The 22,117-nt window shown below is 43.0% G+C and overlaps 1 protein-coding gene across 9 annotated transcripts in view; it reads left to right on the top strand.

Annotated features, from left to right (window-relative positions):
* PDPK1 (3-phosphoinositide dependent protein kinase 1) overlaps window positions 1-22,117 on the top strand; it is a 118,705-nt gene that overhangs the window by 37,068 nt on the left and 59,520 nt on the right. For 6 of the 9 annotated variants that reach the window (XM_077142083.1, XM_077142084.1, XM_077142082.1 and 3 more), the window contains one exon: window positions 17,238-17,504. In XM_077142083.1, the coding sequence (XP_076998198.1) occupies window positions 17,295-17,504 (210 nt within the window). In that variant the 5' untranslated portion in view covers window positions 17,238-17,294. The remainder of the gene's footprint in view (window positions 1-17,237; window positions 17,505-22,117) is intronic. The other 3 variants (XM_077142089.1, XM_077142086.1, XM_077142088.1) reach the window with 1 other exon arrangement.

The raw sequence follows: 22,117 nt of genomic DNA, 5'->3' as shown, positions 1-22,117 counted from the left end.
AGTTTTCTTTTTTTGTAATATCTTTGCTTGGTTTTGGTATGAGGGTGATGTTGGCTTCATAGAATGAATTAGGTAGCTTTCCCTCTGCTTCAATTTTTTTGACGAGTTTGAGGAGAGTTGGTACTAATTCTTTCTGGAATGTTTGATATAATTCACATGTGAAGCCGTCTGGTCCTGGACTTTTCTTTTTAGGAAGCTTTTGAATGACTGATTCAATTTCTTTACTTGTGATTGGTTTGTTGAGGTCATCTATTTCTTCTTGAGTCAAAGTTGGTTGTTCATGTCTTTCCAGGAACCCGTCCATTTCATCTAAATTGTTGTATTTATTAGCGTAAAGTTGTTCATAGTATCCTGTTATTACCTCCTTTATTTCTGTGAGGTCAGAGGTTATGTCTCCTCTTCTATTTCTGATCTTATTTATTTGCATCCTCTCTCTTCTTCTTTTTGTCAATCTTGCTAAGGGCCCATCAATCTTGTTGATTTTCTCATAGAACCAACTTCTGGTCTTATTGATTTTCTCTATTGTTTTCATGTTCTCAATTTCATTTATTTCTGCTCTAATCTTTGTTATTTCTTTCCTTTTACTTGCTTTGGGATTAGCTTGCTGTTCTTTCTCCAGTTCTTCCAAGTGGACAGTTAATTCCTGCATTTTTGCCTTTTCTTCTTTTCTGATAAAGGCATTTAGGGCAATAAATTTCCCTCTTAGCACTGCCTTTGCTGCGTCCCATAGGTTTTGATATGTTGTGTTTTCGTTTTCATTCGCCTCGAGGTGTTTACTAATTTCTCTTGCAATTTCTTCTTTGACCCACTCGTTGTTTAAGAGTGTGTTGTTGAGCCTCCACGTATTTGTGAATTTTCTGGCACTCCGTCTATTATTGATTTCCAACTTCATTCCTTTATGATCCGAGAAAGTGTTGTGTATGATTTCAATCTGTTTAAATTTGTTAAGACTTGTTTTGTGACCCAGCATATGGTCTGTCTTTGAGAATGATCCATGAGCACTTGAGAAAAAGGTGTATCATGCTGTTGTGGGATGTAATGTCCTATAAATGTCTGTTAAGTCTAGCTCATTTATAGTAATATTCAGATTCTCTATTTCTTTTATTGATCCTCTGTTTAGATGTTCTGTCCATTGATGAGAGTGGTGAATTGAAGTCTCCAACTATTATGGTATATGTGTCTATTTCCCTTTTCCGTGTTTGCAGTGTATTCCTCACGTATTTTGGGGCATTCTGGTTCGGTGCATAAATATTTATGATTGTTATGTCTTCTTGTTTAATTGTTCCTTTTATTAGTAGATAGTATCCTTCTTTGTCTCTTTTAACTGTTTACATTTGAAGTCTAATTTGTTGGATAATAGTATAGCTACTCCTGCTCTTTTCTGGTTGTTATTTGCATGAAATATCTTTTCCCAACCTTTCACTTTCAACCTATGTTTATCTTTGGGTCTAAGATGTGTTTCCTGTAGACAGCATATAGAAGGATCCTGTTTTTTAATCCGTTCTGCCAGTCTATGTCTTTTGATTGGGGAATTCAGTCCATTAACATTTAGTGTTATTACTGTTTGGATAATATTTTCCTCTACCATTTTGCCTTTTGTATTATATGTGTCATATCTGATTTTCCTTCTTTCTACACTCTTCTCCATACCTCTCTCTTCTGTCTTTTCGTATCTGACTCTAGTACTCCCTTTAGTATTTCTCGCAGAGCTGGTCTCTTGATCACAAATTCTCTCAGTGACTTTTTGTCTGAGAATGTTTTAATTTCTCCCTGATTTTTGAAGGACAATTTTGCTGGATATAGGAGTCTTGGTTGGCAGTTTTTCTCTTTTAGTAATTTAAATATATCATCCCACTGTCTTCTAGCTTCCATGATTTCTGCTGAGAAATCTACACATAGTCTTATTGGGTTTCCCTTGTATGTGATGGATTGTTTTTCTCTTGCTGCTTTCAAGATCCTCTCTTTCTCTTTGACCTCTGACATTCTAACTAGTAAGTGTCTTGGAGAACGCCTATTTGGATCTATTCTCTTTGGGGTGCACTGCACTTCTTGGATCTGTAATTTTAGGTCTTTCATAAGAGTTGGGAAATTTTCAGTGATAATTTCTTCCATTAGTTTTTCTCCTCCTTTTCCCTTCTTCTCCTTCTGGGACACCCACAACACGTATATTTGTGCGCTTCATATTTTCATTCAGTTCCCTGATCCCCTGTTCAAATTTTTCCATTCTTTTCCCTATAGTTTCTGTTTCTTTTTGGAATTCAGATGTTCCATCCTCCAATTCAATAATTCTAGCTTCTGTCTCTTTAAATCTACCATTCTAGGTATCCATTGTTTTTTCCAGCTTTTCTACTTTGTCCTTCACTCCCATAAGTTCTGTGATTTGTTTTTTCAGTTTTTCTTTTTCTTCCTTTTGTTCAGCCCATGTCTTCTTCATGTCCTCCCTCAATTTATCGATTTGGTTTTTGAGGAGGTTTTCCATTTCTGTTCGTATATTCAGCATTAGTTGTCTTAGCTCCTGTATCTCATTTGAACTATTGGTTTGTTCCTTTGACTGGACCATATTTTCAATTTTCTGAGCGTGATCCGTTACCTTCTGCTGGCGTCTGGGCATTTAATCAGATTTCCCTGGGTGTAAGACCCCGCAGGTTGAAAGATTTTTCTGTGAAATCTCTGGGCTCTGTTTTTCTATCCTGCCCAGTAGGTGGCGCTCCTGGTACTCATCTGTCTGCAGGTCCCACCAGTAAAAGATGCTGCAGCCCCTTTAACTTTGGGAAACTCGCTGTAGGGGGTGTCGCCAACTGAAGCGGCTTGGCGGAGTGTTAATCCGAATCTCCCAGCCGGCCCGGGGATCCGCGCACGGGGAGGGTCACCGGCCTCCGCGGCTTTGGGGAACGCCTGTCCAAATTTCCCAGCCGGCCTGGGACGCCAAGCGTGGCAGGGGGTCGCCAGCCGCCGCAGCTTGGGGAAGTGTCTTTCCACCGTTCCCAGCCGGACCGGGAAGCCACGTGTTTGGATGGGACCCCGGTCGCCGTTCTCCGCGACTTGTGGATCTCCAATCCAATTCTCCCAGCTGGTCCGGGGGGCCGCGCGTTGGGGGGGAGGGGGGGAGCCAGCTGCCGCAGCTTGAGGGGACCGCCTGTCCAATTCTCCCAGCCGGCCCGGGAAGGAGGGAGGGAGGGACTCCAGCCACCTGCCGCCCTGGCCCGGGGAAGCCCGTGCCCCTCGGCGATCTCACCGGAGCGGGTTCTCCCAGCCAGTCAGCCGTTCCAGAATGGGGTACGTTGTCTTCTTGGTCTCATTTGTGGCTCCGGGAGCTGTTCTGAATCGTTTCTACTTCTCTAGTAGCTGTTCTGGAGGAGGAACTAAGACCTGCGTGTCTTACTAAGCCACCATCTTCTCCGGAAGTGATGAATGTTTTTATAATACCAATTTGGATCTGAATTCCAGGCTATTTCTGCTAGCTTCTTCTTAGTAGGGGGATTGCCAGGTAAAGGGCATGAGCTAGAATTGGTGATATGGTCCTACTTAGTAACTTGCTCTCTGGAAAGGATCCACCCACCCCACACCTGCCTTGTTCCCCGGCTGGCAGACTCTCAGCACTGAGCAGACCCTCTGCTGACTCAGAAGACGGTGTGTTGGCTGTGCCCTGGAGCTCTTCTGTCCTTGACAGCAGGGGCCTCGCTCCCCTGTGTTCCTCAGTGTCCCTGTGCAGATGTGCAGATGTGCAAATGAGATGCCGATAGTTCTTGCCTCATAGGTATGCATTGATGATTAACTGTGATAACATGTTTAAAATGTTCAGAAGAGTGCTGAGCAAAGAGGAAGCACTTATAAATGTTAGGTAATATTTTTACAAGTAGAGGGGAAATGGCATTTTACTAATTTTATTTTAAGTAGTAGTATTTATGGCTGTACCAATAAAGGCATGTGTATGTATATATCAGAATTTGAAGAATGACAGTACAGTATGCTCCTATGTGTCCACTGCCCTGTGTAAAAGACGGATTTTCTCTGCGCTTAGTGCCCTCTCTGTGCCCTGCCCAGGGATAATCCTCTCTCCACTCAGTCCAGAGATAGCCTGCATCCTGAATTCCATGTTAATCAAATCAATAGCACCTAAAATTATCCCTTTAGGCAGTTCTAAGGGGCATAAGCGAAGTAAAGACTTGGTGTCCACTCAAACACATCCCTGTGTTTCAGCGTTTCATAGTATGTTTGTGGTGACATTGGCACAAAGTTAATATTGAAAATGTTGATTGGTAAAATTCAGAGAGAGAGTTCACTGAGCACTGCCCATCAGCTAGACGGAGGAATCAGCAGTAGGATTCTGGCACCCAGGTTGCTGCCCTCTGTTTGCCTCTGGCTGAATAAGCCCTCAGGCCACGCCACAGGGGAGCGTGGGCATGGGCCTGGAGCTGGGAAGGGGCACTGGAGCATGCAGTTGGAGAACAGATGAAGGAAGCCAGTGGAGATCTCGCACTGAACATTTCTCCCCTTGCTCACCCTTCTCCAATTCACTCCATGGAACTGTCCAGACTTAATCTCCAGCCACCCAACACTCTAGACTCTAGCTCCTGAGTGCAACTCCCTGTTGGCAGGACAAGCTGCATTTTGCTGGGTTGCACTGTACAAGCACCTTAGTGGCCTCTTGTCCAGTGGTCACCAACTCCCTGCTGCCTGTGGTGAGGGGTCGTGTTGGCAGAGCATTTGGGGCATGGGTTAGCAGGGTGGGCAACATGAACGTTGCTTAAGCCCTGAGAATCCCTACCTGCCATTTTTGTCAGCCTCATGGTTTCTGCATGGGGCGGCATGATGTGCTTCGCAGAGTACCTGTGTGCTCGTCTCCTGTGACTGTCCGGTAGGGTAGTGTGGCATTAGCGGAGAGGGTCAGAGCACACAGCTTGCCCTTCCCCTCTACCACTTAGCCACAAACAGAGCTAGGCCATGGCTCCACAGTTTTGTTCCTAGTTGTCCTACACGGTGGAAGCCTGGGGGCGGGGGTGGCTTTATTTTTCGGTTGCCCTCCTAATACTCCCTTCCCCTGCATGGCTTTCTTTAGCTGGGCCTAGCTTTGTGGAGTTTTTCAGGGTTGGGGGAGGTTCTTCTAGAATGCTGTAGGCCCAGTGAGCACAGTGTTCCTTTGGGGATGAGCTGGTTGGATGTGCAGGGCCAGGGACAGGTGGCAGGGCTGTACATGTTGCTATCCCCGGGCATCCCTGAAGGGGTGGCATGTTTTTATTTTTCTTTTAATGTATTTTTATTGATAAACCTTAGCATACAAGCATACAAACATTCTTAGCATACAAATGTTCCATACATGGTGTACAATCAGTGTTTCACAATATCATCACATAGTTGTGTATTCATCACCATGATCTGTTTGAAATCTCTCAGCCACTGACACTTTATTTTGTCTCATTTCTCTCTTCCCCCTTTTGGTCAAGAAGGCTTTCTCAGTCCCATGATACTGGTCCTGGCTCACTCCAGGAGTTCTGTCTCACATTGCCTGAAAGAGTTACACACCTGGGAGTCATGTCCCATGTAGTGGGGGTGGGGCGGTGGGGGGCAGTGGAAGTGAGTTCACCTGCCAAGTTGGCGTAGAGAGAGAGGCCACCACATCTGAGCAACAGAAGAGGCTGTCCTTAGGCATAATTATCAGTAGGCTTAGCTTCTCTTTTGCAGGAATAAGCTTCATAGGGACAAGCCCCAAGATCGAGGGCTTAGACATATTGAATTGGTTGTCCCCACTGCTTGTGAGAATATCAGGCATTCCCCAGATGGGGAAGTTTAATATTTACTCCTTTCTCCCCAGTTCCCCAAGGGATAAATAAAACAAAAATACTTTTTTATTCTCTGCCCAAATTACTCGGGGATATGTTGGGGCATCACACCAATCTGTACAAACCAACAAGATCTCATGTCCTATTCAAGATTCCATGTAATTATGGTGTTCAAATAAATTGTGCAAGTTAAATTAGATAATATGCTACCTAAAATATAAATTTTGCACCAAAGAAACATCTCTTCCTTTGGTCTCACACAGAGGTTGAAGTTTGAAAATATGGGCCATATCGTCCATTACCCAATATTCTGGTTTACCTTAGTCCTATCCAGATCAGCTTCATTCATAACTCTAGGTGAAGTCTGATCACTTTCTCACCTTTTTTTAACAGTTGCTGAATCGAATGATGCTGACTTGCACAGCTTCAGTGCTCTAACGCTGAGTGTCATGTGTCACATAAATACCAACGTTTCAGGGAATGACCAGATTGTATAGAAATCGCTCAGTATCTCAGAATTTAGAAATATCAGTTACAACTCCTAAATATGTATGACTGCTGTAAGAGCTTGCAATCTAGGAACCTTTATAATAAGCCCCAACCTGATAACCCTTGCTCTTGACTTCAATTCTCTGAGTTTGTATATTATAGTTAATCCATATGAGTGAGGGTGATAGTATTTGTCTTTTTATTTCTGACATTTTAATCAACATACCATCCTTAAGGTTCGTTCACTTAGTTGCATGCCTTACAACTTCATTCCTTCTTGCAGCCTCTCAGTAGTCCGTGTATGTAAACACCACAGTTCCCCCTTCCATTCTTCAGGTCAGGAGAATTTTGCATCTGCATTCTGTTTTCTGTAACGGTCAAGTGTTGGAAGCTTTGCCTAGTCAGCTGGCCGAATGCCCACTGTGAGCCTGAGGAAGGTTCTCTTGTTCTCCCTGACTCTCAGATGGCGACTGGGAGGCACAGAGAGCCGGGACTCCGGCCTGGCAGTGTCTTGGGTCTGCAGTCCCTAGCACCCTTTCCCGCATGTCTGCAACATGCCTGTCTGTCTGCAGCTGTGACAGTTTAGGCAGTTTAGAGCCAAAGATTAACCTCTTGAATCTATTTGTTCTTGAGAAACTGTGGAGTTTGGTTCTTCTTCTGCAGGTTTTTAGAAACCTAAAAAAGAGAAATCGAAAGAGCAAGGTTTGCTTAAATAAATGATCTAGTTGTGATTGCTCAAGTATAGGTTGTGTAGAGCCCAGCTCAACATTTAGCCTTGGTGCAGGACAGCATGCTTCCCCTCTTCCTTCCTCTGTCCTCGGCTTAAGACTGTTTCTCCATGGCACCATCCTAAGTCTTCAGCTTCAAACGCTCGAGCTCATTCGTTATGTAAAAAATTCTTGCTTTGTTTATATTTTATGTCTTTCTTAAACAGATATAAAGAGGTAAAGAACCATCCAGAGGGATCTGAGGATTATCAGTCAACACTTTGGAGGATTTTGCTCCCTCTCTACGTGGAGAGGTGCTGGCCTCCTTTCCCATTTTAACCTCAGGGCTCACAGTAGGATTGGCTCCTGTCCCATGATCCGTGGATATCTGTTGGGGAAATGAATGGATATATTGCTTTTCATTATAAAAATATTTTAAAGTACCTTTCAAAGGATTTTGAAAGTAGAGAAAAAAACCACCCATGACTCCCCCTCCTGAACACAACCCTGCGACCCATCTCTGAGAAGAACATGCCTCTTCCTTTGGGTCTCTTGAGGGCTGGCCTGGCTGCGGCTATGAATTCTCCTGGCCGGTACAGTGGTCTTGTGAAAGCTGGTGAGCCCTGCTGTTTTCTCCAATTTCTTATCTTCCAGATGCAGTGCTGACTGACCACTCGCTGGCAGTTAAGGTGTGCTTTAACAGTACATGAGTCTGTGTTGACAGAATCACGCAGTTTCTGGGTGCCTGGAGGCTGTTGTACACAGCTCTGGATGAGGCAAAGAGTCTGGTCGTGTGTGACTTGATGGGTGGTAGAAAGAAATCCGTGGATCGTTTGTTTTCCTTTGCCCCCAACTTCATTTGCTTTTTTTTTCCTGATTTTAATATCTTTATTGTTAAAACAACGTACAAATTTACAAACATTGTTGACATCCAAACATTCCTTACATAGTGTACAATCATTCATTTGCTTTTTAAATCTATTTGCCAATCAAATTCCTATTACAGTTAGCAGTATTGAATGTGGAATAGGGATATTTTGATAATTTTGATATTTATACGTTTTAAAAAATCAGTCTTTAGTGTCTGAGCAATGTGCTGGGCAGCTAAATTGTGCTTAATATGTTTTTGGTGATATGAAAGTGTAATTAGATCACAAACTAATCTTCCCTTGAGACTTTCTGTTTCTGCTAGACTGCTGAACTCAATATTTAAAAAGTTAAACAATTTGAAGTCTGCAGAAAATACCCAGTTTAACAATGGACTGTATTTTTTTTAAGTTCATTTGGAAGTCAGTTTAAAACTGGGGGCTGGTTTTCTAGTCACAGGTGCTGTTGCAAAGGAACCCTTCTAGTCCTTGGCCTTTCCCCCCATAGCCAGCTGAAACCCTTCCGGCAGCAGCCGTGTGGTGCAGCAGCTCACCGGTTTGGCACGCGCAGGCGCAGAGCAGTGAGTGCGTGTGCTGAGTGAGGAAGCGGGTGGAGGGATGGCAGAATAAGCCAGGGGCAGATGAGGCACAGGCGCCAGGAATTCCAAAGAGGGTAGCGGCAACTTGGAGCCCTTAGTTATTGACTGCGCTGGCTCTCCTGTCTAAATTCCTTTGAGAAACACGCAGCCTTTATTTTTCTCAGTGGAGCTGCACAGTGAGCACATGCTTCACGTTTATCAGCAATAAGGAAATGACAGAAGCTTGTCCTGACAGTTGGACAAGAGGTAAAAGAGAGACCAGCACGGTGGGTCCCCTTTTGCGGGAGGGCGAGATGGAGCGACTGCCAGTGCCGTGAAGTGGTGGGTGGGTGTTAGACATGGCTGGTGGGAGGTCCTGGGGGAAGGGCCCTGTGGGGGACAGGCCACAGCTCCCCACCTTCCTTTGGAATTGGGTGTACAAACCTGTGGGTATGCAAAGCCAGCAACCATAACCCCAGGGGCTGCCCTATACCTTCGTGTGATAGTGAGCCTATTCTCTGTGACCTTCTCTTGTGAGGAGCCTGTTTTTGTTTTTGTTTTTTCCTTAGGTGAAGGGGACAGGGATCGTAGACAGGCATACCAAAGGTGTCTTTGCTTTAAATTTCCGCAGTTTTAACTTTCAGAAGCTGTCAAATAAGCTGAATATTTATGTACCATAATTTTGTTCACCAAGTTGATAGCAAACTGATTGGTCTGGGCCCAGAAGGATGAGTCACCACAGGGCCCCAGGGCTAGCATGCTGAGAAGGGATGCCCCAGGAGCCCGGTGGGACATTCTCCTGGCCAGTAGGGCTGCTGGCCATGTTCGTCGTCCAGGTCAGGGTACATGCTCAGGAGTGCTATTTATGCAGCTCACTTAAACTGCTTGAAAATTCTAAAAAATTAGCTGTCTTGAACAGCATCCCAGTGCAAATAAACATTTGGACTTTTTGCACTGGAAGAAAGCTTTTCTCCTTAGGCTTATCATTTCAAATTGATGCTAAAAAATGCTTTAAAAGTTAATATTGCCACCATCGTTTTTTTTTACTGCAGAAGTAAAATGATTCATTGACGCCTACCCTGTGCCAGCAAATAAAGGCTGCCTTGCAGGGAGACAGGAGTTCAGTGCAGACTTCAGCAGTCCCAGGCCAGGCCCTGGATGCTCTTTGCACTGAGGCAGCCAGCTGGGGAGCTGTGGGCAGGGTTGGAAGGAAATTTCAGAATTCTATGAACAAGAAAGGCTGTCTATAGATAGGTCCCACATCATTGCTGGGGCTGGGGGTCACCTGACACTGTCCAGATGCTTCCGGAGCCACTGTGGTCTTGAGGCCAGCCCCTGGGAGCCAGGGTGACGGTGCTCAGAACTGGAGGCCCTCGGGAGTTGGCACCAGCAGCCTGTTCAGGAGGCACCTGGGCCTCTCTGCCTGGGCCTTTGAGCCATTGTGTTTCTCAGGCTCTGTCCTGTGGTTTGAAGTGTTCAAAGACACCAAAATGTTGATCTGAGCGTCTTGGTCCCTGCTTGCACCCAGGTGCTCTGTCTGGAGGTGGCCTGTGGCATGGGCCAAGCCAGACAGCTATGCGCTCAGAGCTCGTGCCCCTTGAGCCTCTGCATTGGCCATTCCTCCGCCCGGAAGGTCCTCTCAGTTGTCCTCATGGCTTGTCCCCGCCCTCCTGGCTGTCCTCAGGCATTCCTTTCCCTGTAAGGGCTTCTCTGAGTATCTAAATTTGCTTGTTTTTCTCCATAGTATTTATCATTATTTGATATACTGTAAATTTTGCCTGGGGGTTTAATTTTTTGAAAAATTTTGGGTCTATCTGCCTCTTTAGAATTGTGGGCCCCTTGTTTTGTTTTGTTCTTTTTCCCTTGCTGCATCTCCAATGCCTAAAATTATGGTGGTACATCCAGGTGCTCAGTTCATCTTTGTTGGTTGAACAAAGTGGTCTTAAGGGGGCTCTCTTTGCTAAAAATTGTTGCTGCTGCTTTGAGATGGCTGGTAGACCGTCTGCTGTTTCTTGTAAAGCATGTGATAGTAAAGCAAGTCACATCAGCTATCACTGTCATTTCAAAAATCCAGTTACTTTCTTTGCTTCACTTGGATGTTTTCTTTTTTTTTTTTTTTAGGGTAGGTTTTTTGGATGTTGTGTTCTTAATGACTTGTTTTCTTTCTGACTCAGGAAGGCTGTTGTATTTTGAATTTGAAACATTAGGGGAAAATGAAACTTTAAAATGTGTGATGCGTGCTTAAGTTTGATCACATTTCATTTTCTGTATTTATTTCCCACTCCACCATCCCTGTGTCCTCACAGCTCACCTAGACCAGGGCCATAGCCTCCCCTATTGCTGCCTGGAGCTGCTCTGGGCCCCTGTCACCACAGGGTCTGCTGTGCTCTCTCCAAGCACCCACTCCTGTCCCTCCCAGCTCTCCCCCTGCCTGTTGCCCTGTCTTTTGGCCATGTCTCCAGAGCCTTCTTAGCATATCAGTCATATTTATTTAGTGATCTGTTCACTAATTTGTTAATAATCTAGTTAATTTAATTCCTTTAAGAAACTGTGATGTGCAAAATGCGTGATCTGCATGGGTATGTGCATTTTTATGAAATAATAGAGAAATTGTTACTTTGGACAATGTATGGTGCTTGGAGAAGTAACCCATGCCTTGAGTTGTGTGTGCTGAGCTGTCCCTTGCATTTCCAGGATCCGTGAGGACAGAGCTGAGCGGTATCTTATAGGTAGCGGCAGACAGCAGAAATAGGCCTGTTGAGTGAGAAGGGGTCAAGGGACTAAAGAGGTTTCCAAGGGTGTAGGCCACTGCCTACACCCTTGGACCTCTACATGAGGGGAGCCAGGGGCCATGGACACTGCACTGGGGACTGATGAACATAGCACTTTCTCCCTGCCCTCCCTTCTTTACCAGCCATTACCAGGTCCCCCACTTCAGGGCCCCTCCAACATAGCCTGGCTCAGCGCTATTCACAGCAGCTGGTGCCAATATCAGGGTAAGACGACCAGCCCACTCCTTGCCTTACCCTAAGGTGACACATGCATCCTGCCCTTGGACCTTTCACCAAAATTGTACTTTTGGTTGAGTGAGGTATCTCTTAGAGGTCAGAGTCAACATTAGGATGCCTTACTGTTTATAGATGAGAAAACCTGGCCTTAAACCTTTATCTTGTGACAGGCTCTCTGAATTTTATTGAATACCATGTTTCTCTAACTATCACCTCCTTCAGAGGTTTCCCAAAAGGAGCACGTGATGGGAATAGATTCCCAGTAGATTGTTGTAGACCCTGGGGACTTGGAGCATTTGTTTAGCTCCTGCCTGGGAGCACCTCTTATGAGAGGTGATCCTTCTCCCACCGGAAAACCCCAGGACCCTCCTGGGCTCTTGGCACACACCACCACACTCGGAGGGTGTGGGTCAAGTATGCCCAGCCTGGGAGTGCTCCCCAGTTTTTGGGTGTGATAGTGTTCTTCGAGAATAGCTTATTTCCCACAAAATAAAGCAGGTCGTCTTCATAGGACTCAGAGCTGGGCTTCTTTCTGGAGGTGTGTTTTGTCCTTGCTCAGAGTTAGGAGTTGGCTTTTTTAGAATAAATTTCTAAAACCAGAAAACTGATTGAATGTAACCTTATAGCAAGTGTGCTGGTTTGAAATGATGTATGTACCCTAGAAAAGCCATGTTTTAATCCTAATCTCATTTTGTAAAGACAGCTATTTCCTCTAATCCCTATTCGGTACGGTATGTTTGAAACTGTAATTAGATCATCTCCCTGGAGATGTGATTTAGTCAAGAGTGACTGTTAAACTGAATTAGGTAGAAGCGTGTCTCTACCCATTTGGGTGGGTTTTTTTTTTTCCCTATCTCAGCAACTTTTTATTTTTTTTTATTTTTTTTAACATATGATCATTCCGTTCTACATATATAATCAGTAATTCACAATATCATTACATAGTTGCGTATTCATCACCTTGATCATTTCTTAGAACATTTGCATCAATTCAGAAAAAGAAATAAAAAGACAACAGAAAAATAAAATTAAAACAGAAAAAACAAATTTTACATACTATACCCCTTACCCCTCCCTTTCATTGATCACTAGGATTTCAAACTAAATTTATTTTAACATTTGTTCCCTCTATTATTTATTTTTATTCCATATGTTCTACTTGTCTGTTGACAAGGTAGGTAAAAGGAGCATTAGACACAGGGTTTTCACAATCACACAGTCACATTATGAAAACTATATCATTACTCAGTCATTCTCAAGAAACCTGGCTACTGGAACACAGCTCTACATTTTCAGGCAGTTCCCTACAGCCTCTCCATTACATCTTGACTAACAAGGTGATATCTACTTAATGCATAAGGATAACCTCCAGGATAACCTCTCGACTCTGTTTGGAATCTCTCAGCCATTGACACTTTATTTTGTCTCGTTTCGCTCTTCCCCCTTTTGGTCGAGAAGGTTTTCTCAGTCCTTAGATGCTGAGTCCCAGCTCATTGTAGCATATCTGTCCCACGTTGCTGGGAAGGTCCACACCCCTGGGAGTCATGTCCCACGTAGAGAAGGGGAGGGCAGTGAGTTTACTTGTCCTGTTGGCTGAGAGAGAGAGACCACATCTGAGCAACAAAAGAGGTTCTCTTGGGGGTGACTTTTAGGCCTAATTTTGAGTAGTTTTAGCCTATCCTTTTCAGGGTTAAGTTTCATATGAACAAACCCCAAGATTGGGGGCTTGGCCTATTGCTTTGGTTGTCCCCACTGCTTGTGAGAATATCAAGAATTCTCCACTTGGGGAAGTTGAATTTTCCCCCTTTCTTACCATTCCCCCCAGGGGACTTTGCAAATACTTTTTTATTCACTGTTGAAATCACTCTGGGATTTATAGGGGCATCACTCTGGATAAACCTATAAAATCTTGTGCCCTACTCAAGACAAAATCTCATGCCCTACTCAAGTCGCCATGTTATCTTAATCCTAATCTAGTCTTGTGGTGGCAGACCCATGGTAGGGTGGGATTGTTTGATTAGGTTGTTTCCCTGGAGATGTGACCCAGCGAGTTGTGGGTGGGACCTTTTGATTAGCTGGAAATGTGACCCTGCACATTCAAGGTGGGTCTTACTTTACTGGAGTTTTAAAAGAGCTCATAGAAAGAAAAAGAGATTAGAACCCATGCAGAGAGTAGAGAAGTAGACATTTGTCAATGTTTGGAGAGCCGACACAGAGAACAGAGAAATGAAATCAAGACACAGATGTTTGGAGATGCTTAGTGAGGAACCACAGACCCTTAGAGTGAAAGCCACTGGACACATGAGCTGAGAGCTGTTTGAAACCAGAAGCTGGGAGAGAAGGACAGCAGATGTCGCCATGTGCCTTCTCATGTAACAGGGGAACCTGGATGCTGCCTTTCCTCCAAGAAGGTATCGTCTTGTTGGTGCCTTAGTGTGGACATTTCCACGTCCTTTGAATTGGAACTTATATCTTACTAAATCCTCTTTATAAAAGCCAGTCCATTTCTGGTATATTGTGTTCTGGCAACATTAGCAAAACAAAACACCCTGCTTTTATATTATAAAATCAGTAAAGTTTTTATAGACTCATGGCTTTGTGCAATTTCAGCTTATGTTGATTAGCTGTTCTTATGGATCTGCTCTCAGTGTTTAGGGGTCACAAAGTGACCTCTGAGAGCTTCAGGGTTGGCTTCTCTACCCTCTTACCACCTCTACAAAAGGGGTGGGGACATCCTGGTTTGCACACACACACAAGGGGTGTTTCAAGACCATACTGGTTTTTATTTCTGTTCCAAAATTTGGAGGTAAGTACCTCCAAAGTGCTGTCCTGTACGCTTTTAATGGAGAAATAGTATAAAAAAAAACAAAATTGGGCTGTCAGGAATACCTTTCCTAGTGTTGTGTGGTCTGGTGGCGGATGGCTCCTGGCATTGCTGTTGCAGTGTCACAGCTGGAAAAGAGATTTTCCTTTATGGTTGTGGGTTCAACTTAAGTACTTCCGATTTAACTTTGACACTTCCTAATCCTTTCTTAATGTCCATCGAACTTTTAAATGTAATTTTACCATCTTCTCTTATGTGTCTTATTGACAACTGTTCTGTAGTAGTTCTGTAGCCACTTTGTGGACAGTGCCAAACTGCTTTCCAAAAACATGTTTATAGTCACATGGTTGGTAGTGCCAGCTGCAGTTATATGCATGTACTCCTTCCATTATACTCTTGCTACCATTGGGTGTCTCTGTGTATAATGCACATATTTAATCATTACTCTTATCTGTTTATTCACACCTCCTCCACCTCTTTGAATAATTGAAAGTGAAGTGTGTGGTGCTGTCTCTGCTTGCTTTCATTTGTCTTTAAATCTTACACACATTTTCATCTCTTGGTTACTTGAGTTATTTTGGCACTATCCTTTGCCCATTTCTTTACCAAAAGTCTTGATGGTTGCATGAGTTCTTATATATAAAATGAACATGGGCATTTATGATACGATTATCTTACAGCAGTTTATTGACTATAATTCCATATTATACAACTCACCCATTTAACGTATATAGTTCGTTGGTTTTAGTATGTTTATGAGCTTGTCCTCTCATCTACTGTCTACTATCTACTGTCTGTTATCAAACAGCAACTCTGTACCCACTAGGCAGTAACTCCCATGCCCTGCTCTCCTGCCAGCCCTGCCCATTTTTTTAAATTGGGTTGTATATCTTTTCATTGTTGTAAGAGTTCTTTATGTATATCTTATTAGATATATGATATGCAGGCTTTTTTTTCTTCCCATATTGTGAGTCATATTTTCACTTTCTTGATGGTGCCCTTTGAAGCACATAAGTTTAATTTTTTTTCATTTTTAAGCAGTTTTAGTCACATGTCATACAATCCAACCTAAGTATATAGACATGCCTTCACCACATCTATATGAAAACATTTCCTTTTCTTTCTGAAAGTTTAATTTTGATGATGTCTGATTTATCTATTTTTTCTTTCATTTTAAGAGTCTTATGGTATTAGCTCTTATATTTAGGTCTTTCATCCATTAGGTTTATTTTTGTGTGGTATAAGGTAAGGTCTGTTTCACTTTCCTAGGCCACTCAAGCAGATGCTATGAAATAGGTTGGGTCGAAGCATGGGAATTTATCAGTTTATGGTTCTGAGGCTAAAAGAAGACCCAAATCAAGGTGTTATGAGTAGAGTATGATGCTCCCTGAGTTCCGGTGTCCTGGGGCTGACTGCCAGCGACCATTGGCTCCTCTGTGATATGGCAGGCATCCTGGTGGCTTCCTCTGGTCTCTCTCTTCTCTTCTGGGTTCTGCTGATGTCCAGCCACTAGTTTCCTGTCTTTCTCTCTGTCTGAATTCAGTCCACATAAAGGACTTCAGTCATAGGATTAAGACCCATCCTGACTGAGTTGGGTCTTCGTAACTGAAGTGGCTTCATCAAAATTTCCTACCTACAATAGGTTTATATCCACAGGAATGGATTAGATTTAAGAACATGTTTTCCTGGGGTATGTACAACTTCAAACCATCATGGCATCTAACTTTATTCTTTTACACATGGATATCAGCACTATTTGTTGAAAAGACTATTCTTTCCTCATTGAATGATTTTGGTATTCTTGTTGAAAATCAGCTGGCGATAAATGGTAAGTTTTATTTCTGAACTCCCAATTCTATTCCATCGATCTATATGTCTGTCCTTTTGCCAGCGTCACAGTTTCTTTTCTTTTTTTTTTTTTTTTTACATGGGCAGGCACTGGGAATCGAACCCAGGTCCTCTGGCATGGCAGGCGAGCATTCTTACCTGCTGAGCCACTGTGGCCCGCCTGCGTCACAGTTTCTTGATGGCCATTGCTTTGTAGTAAATGTTGAAGTCAAGAAGTGTGAGTTCTCCAATTTTGTGCTCCTTTTTCAAGATTGTTTAGATTATTCTGGGTCCTTTTAATTTTTGTATGAATTTTAGGACCAACTTGTCAATGTCTGCACAAATGTCACCTGGAATTTTGATAGGGATTGTGTTGAACAACTTTTTTATAATGTAAAAATCTGTAACTCTTGGTTCGTAGTTATTTTGGATTGTAGTGAGCAGTTTGGCTCTAAAATTATTTTTCAGATTTTAAATCAATCAAGTAATGACTTGCTTGAAAATATATATTTTTTGACTATTTTTGTGTGGTTGGCGATTTCGATTTTTCTTTCCATTTCTAAATGTTTCTAGAAAAGTAGAAACATTTCTACTTCTGTTTGAAGACCACCAGGTTACATATCTGTTCAGTTCTGGGCTACATTCTCAGGCCAGTCAATTTGTGAGTTCTGTTTGAGTGCCTTTTGTGTGTCCAGCCTTGACCAAGTGTGGGTGAAGATGTAGACAAAACGGGGCCTGGCAGGGCCCATGCTTCTGCTGGCTTCTGCTGTGGACAGGGGTTGGTTGCTGATGGCGTTTAAACTGCGCCCTAGCGGAAAGGCCATGTGGCTGTAGGACAGAGAGTTTGACTGGAGGTGTGTGCAGGGAAGAGGGAGAAGGGATGGGGTGTGTGTCTGGTGGGTGAATGTGGAGATGAGGGATAGCCCAGTGGAATCCATGGGGCTGGGCATCTAGTGGGGCATGTTGGGTGAGGTGGGTGAGGATTTGCGGCAATGGCAATGAAGAACCCTTGGGAGAGGAGGCAACAGGCCGTGGCATGAGCAGGTTGTCAGGAGGCCTATCCTGTGTTCAGGGTTTGTTTGAAACCAAGGTGGGATGAGATGGCTTTAGAAAAAGTGCACCGCTTTGAACCTTGCCTCTCTCCCCTTCTGTGCACAGTATGATGCCGTTCCTGCTCAGTCCAGCGTGGTGATCTGCTCCTGCCCGTCCCCATCAATGGTGAGGAACCAGGCTGGCTCTGGCACCGCCCCTGCCACGCCCCCCGGTGGGAGCAGGCAGGGCCCCACCATGGATAGTGCCACGGCTGAGTCCAGGCCAACTGCGAACTCCTTACAGCACGCTGCCCAGCCGCTGCCACAGCCTCGGAAGAAACGGCCTGAAGACTTCAAGTTTGGGAAAATTCTTGGTGAAGGCTCTTTTTCAACAGTGAGTATCTGCTGCTGTTGATTTTAGAGTGAGCGTATTTTCCTTGGGGCAACTGACCTTCCATGGGGCTTTATGCTAGAAAACCCTGACACACACGTGGTCTTCTTCCTGGGAGGGGGTCTGAAGCCCTTCCTGAACCAGTGCCCCTTGTGATAGAGTCTAGAGCCACTCCGGGTTGTGTTCCCTGGTCTCATGGGGAGTTTGGTTCAGTGAGCTAAACCATGATTTTGTAGATGAAAGCCTTCAGTGTCTCTCGGTTCTGTGGCGTTTATGCAGTTAGTTTTCATTCTCACAAGGCGAGCGCAGGTTGGGTTCTGTGTTCGTATCCAGTTGCGGGGGCCTAGGGAGCAATTTTGTCCCTGAGGGCAGAAGTTGGTCTTTCTGTAGTTTTTGGGTCACGTTTCATGACCTTATTCATCTTTTTCAGTGTGTGTGGGTGTGTGAATATTTAAAGAAGTATGCACCCTTGATGCTGCTCCAGAGGCATCACCGGCCTGCTAGGGGCCATGGCGCTGCCTGGAGCCTCTGCTCCCCGGGCCCTTGGTCTCCCCAGCAGAGCACTGTACCACCCTGTTGCATCACACTCATGTCAGTTCTTTCTGTGACCTGAGTGAAAGTTCTATGTCACCTGCACTGCCAGCTAGCCCCCAGCCAGCACCCTAACAGGGTGCATGTGTGGTCCTGGAGGCCCACGCTCCGAGAGAGGGTTCCTGAACAGCCAGCCTTTCATGCGGGGTGCTTGTGAGGAAACATTTGAAATTTGTTTACCTTTTTTACATTTATGAAGTAATTCAGTAAACATAGTATACCCATGTGCTCAACAGCTTGTTTTAGGGTTAATTTTTAAATTTGAAATACTTTCACCCTGCTACCCACAGATACCCAGGCCCACCAATTTTAATATTTTGCCACATTTGCCACGTCATTCTATCTTTCCACCTATTTATTTATCAGTCTGTTTTCTGAGCACTTGAGTGTAGTTTACATACATCGTACTCCTTGAACACTTACTCCTACCATGTACATTTCCTAAGAACAAGGGTATTCACTTACGTAATCACTTTAAGTACAGTTATCAAGTTCAAGAAATTTAATGTTAATATAAAGTTTATAGTCTCTATTCCATTTTTCTCATGTCCAATAATGTCCATTTTAGCTTTCTCTCCTTCCTTGTTAGACCCCCATCCAGGATCATGTATTGTGTTTATTTGTTGTTGTCTCTTTAGTTGCTCTTCCTCTCTCCTTCCCTCCCTCCCTTCCTTTCTTTTTGTGGAAACATTTATACAACATAAACTTTCCCATCCCAACCACCCTCAAGCATGCCATTCACCGGCATTAGTCACATTCATGATGTTGTGGTACCTTCACCACCTTCCATTACTAAAACTTTCCCATCTCCCAAGCAGAAACCCTACACTCATGATGCATTAACTCCCCATCCCTCCTGTCTCCCCACCCCGGCAACCTGTACTCTATCTCTGTGAGCTTGCATATTCTCCAGTATTTTCCCTGTAGTTACCATGCACTTACATTTAACATCTTAAAGCTAAAATGTTCTCATTTGCTTTGATACCAACTTGACTTCAGTGTTATACAAACACAATGTTTCTATACCTCTCCATCCCTGAATATTCTCCAGTATTTTCCTTGTAGTTACCATGGGCTTACATTTAACATCTTCAAACTAAAACACTCTCATGTACATTGATATCAGTATAACTTCAGTATTATGCAAACACAGTGTTCTATACCTCTCCATCCTCCCACCTTTATGTAGTTCTAGTAACAAATTACAGGTTTATATGTTATGAGTCTAAAGCCACTTGTTTATGATTACATTTTATGCATTTACCTTTTAGATTCTGTAGGAGGTATAAAACTGGGTTACCAAAAATACAGTAATATTGGTGTTTATATTTACTTATGTCATCTTTACTGGAGAGCTTTCTTTGTTCATCTGGCTTCAGTCTATTGTCCGTTGTCCTTTTCTTTCAATCTGCAGAACTCCCTTAGTTTCTTGTAGAGTTGGTCAAGTGGTGATGAAGTCCCTCAACTTTTGTTTATTTGGGAATAATCTTGCCCTCATTTTTTTACTTTTTTGTAGGCTGTATCAGAACTTCATTCCTTTTTTTTTTTTTTAACATTCTTAACTTTTCATCATTCCATTCTACATATATAATCAGTAATTCACAATATCATCACATAGTTGCATATTCATCATCATGATCATTTCTTGGAACATTTGCATCAATTCAGAAAAAGAAATAAAAAGAAAACAGAAAAAAATTCGTACATACCATACTCCCCATCCCTCCCCCTCACTGATCACCAGCATTTCACTCTAAATTTGTTTTAACATTTGTTCCCCCTATTATATATTTGTATTCCATATGTTCTACTCATCTGTTGACAAGGTAGATAAAAGGAGCATCAGACATGAGGTTTTCACAATCACACAGTCACATTGTGAAAGCTATATCATTATTCAATCATCTTCAAGAAACATGGCTTCTGGAACACAGCTCTATATTTTCAGGCAGTTCCCTCCAGCCTCTCCATTATATCTCGAATAACAAGGTGATATCTACTTAATGCATAAGAATAACCTCCAAGATAACCTCTGGACTCTGTTTGGAATCTCTCAGCCATTGACACTTTATTTTAAAATAGTCTCATTTCTCTCTTCCCCCTTTTGGTCGAGAAGGTTTTCTCAGTCCCTTGATGCTGAGTCTCAGCTCATTCTAGGATTTCTGTCCCATGTTGCCAGGAAGGTCTATACCCCTGGGAGTCATGTCCCATGTAGACAGGGGGAGGGTGCCGATTTTGCTTGTTGTGTTGGCTGAAGAGAGAGGCTACATCTGAGCAACAAAAGAGGTTCTCTTGGGGGTGACTTTTAGGCCTAGTTTTTTTATGTTTTTTTTTAATTTTTTATTAGTTAAAAAAAATTACAAGGAACGAATATTCCCAACACATACACTCAGCAATTCACAATATCATCACATAGTTGCATATTCACCATCATGATCTTTTCCCAGAACATTAGCATCAATTCCAAAAAAGAAATAAAAAGACAACAGAAAAATAAACAGAAAAAAAAAATTTTACACGCCATACCCCTTACTGATCCCTTTCATTGATCACTAGCATTTCAAACTAAGTCTATTTTAACATTTGTTCCCCCTATTATTTATTTTTACTCCATATGTTCCTCGCATCTGTTGACAAGGTAGATAAAAGGAGCATCAGACACAAGGTTTTCACAATCACACAGTCACCTTGTGAAAGCTATATCATTATATAATCATCATCAAGAAACATGGCTACTGGAACACAGCTCTGCATTTTCAGGCAGTTCCCTCCAGCCTCTCCATTACATCTTGGATAACAAGGTGATATCTACTTAATGCATAAGATTAATCTCCAGGATAACCTCTCAACTCTGTTTGGAATCTCTCAGCCATTGACACTTTGTCTCATTTCACTCTTCCCCCTTTTGGTCGAAAAGGTTTTCTCAATCCCTTGATGCTGGGTCTCAGCTCATTCTAGAGTTTTTCTCAATCCCTTGAAGCTGAATCTCAGCTCATTCTGGGATTTCTGTCCCACGCTGCCAGGAAGATCCATACCCCTGGTAGTCATGTCCCGTATAGACAGGGGGAGGGTGGTGAGTCTGCTTGCTGTGTTGGCTGGAGAGAGAGGCCACATCTGAGCAACAAAAGAGGTTCTCTTGGGGGTGACTCTTAGGCTTAATTTGAAGTAGGCTTGACCTATCCCCTGTGTGGTTAAGTTTCATATGAACAAACCCCAAGACTGGGGGCTCAGCCTATAGCTTTGGTTGTCCACACTGCTTGTGAGAATGTCAGGAATTCAACTTGGGAAAGTTGAGTTTTCCCCTGTTCTCACCATTCCCCGAAGGGGACTTTGCAAATACTTTTCCACTCACTGATCAAATTGCTCTGGAATTCATCAGGGCATCACCTGGACAAACCAACAAAATCTCATGTCCTATACAAAGTTCCATGTACTTAAGGTGTTCAATCAACTATCTACATAATTTATATTAGGAGATGCACAAGTCAAAGTATAGATTTGTACCAAATAAACATTTTTTGCTTTAGTCTCACACATAAGTTGAAATTTTAAAATATTAAGTACCATCTATTTTCAGCAACCTGCGGTAATGATATTCTTTTGTTCTTCCTCATACAAAAACATTTTTTTAATTTGTACATTTAGTCACTATCATTACACACTCTAGGCATTCCTAGATTACACCATCTCAATCTTTATCATCTATCTTTCTTTGTGATTTCATTCATGCCCCAGCCCTCCTCCCTCTATCATTCTCATATGCAGCTTCATTCAGTGTTTTAACATAATTGTATTACATACAGTTAGGTAATATTGTGCTGTCCATTTCTGAGTTTTTATATTCAGTCCTGTTGCACAATCTGTATTCCTTCAGCTCCAGTTACCCAATATCTTACCCTATTTCTATCTCCTGATGGTCTCTGTTACCAAAGAAATATTCCAAGTTTATTCACTAATGTCAGTTCATATCAGTGAGACCATACTGTATTTGTCCCTTTGTTTCTGGCTAATCACACTCAGCATAA

Source organism: Tamandua tetradactyla, chromosome 23 (genome assembly GCF_023851605.1).
Source record: "Tamandua tetradactyla isolate mTamTet1 chromosome 23, mTamTet1.pri, whole genome shotgun sequence".
In the NCBI taxonomy this organism is placed as follows: Eukaryota; Metazoa; Chordata; class Mammalia; order Pilosa; family Myrmecophagidae; genus Tamandua; species Tamandua tetradactyla.
This window is presented reverse-complemented; position numbering and strand designations above follow the sequence as displayed.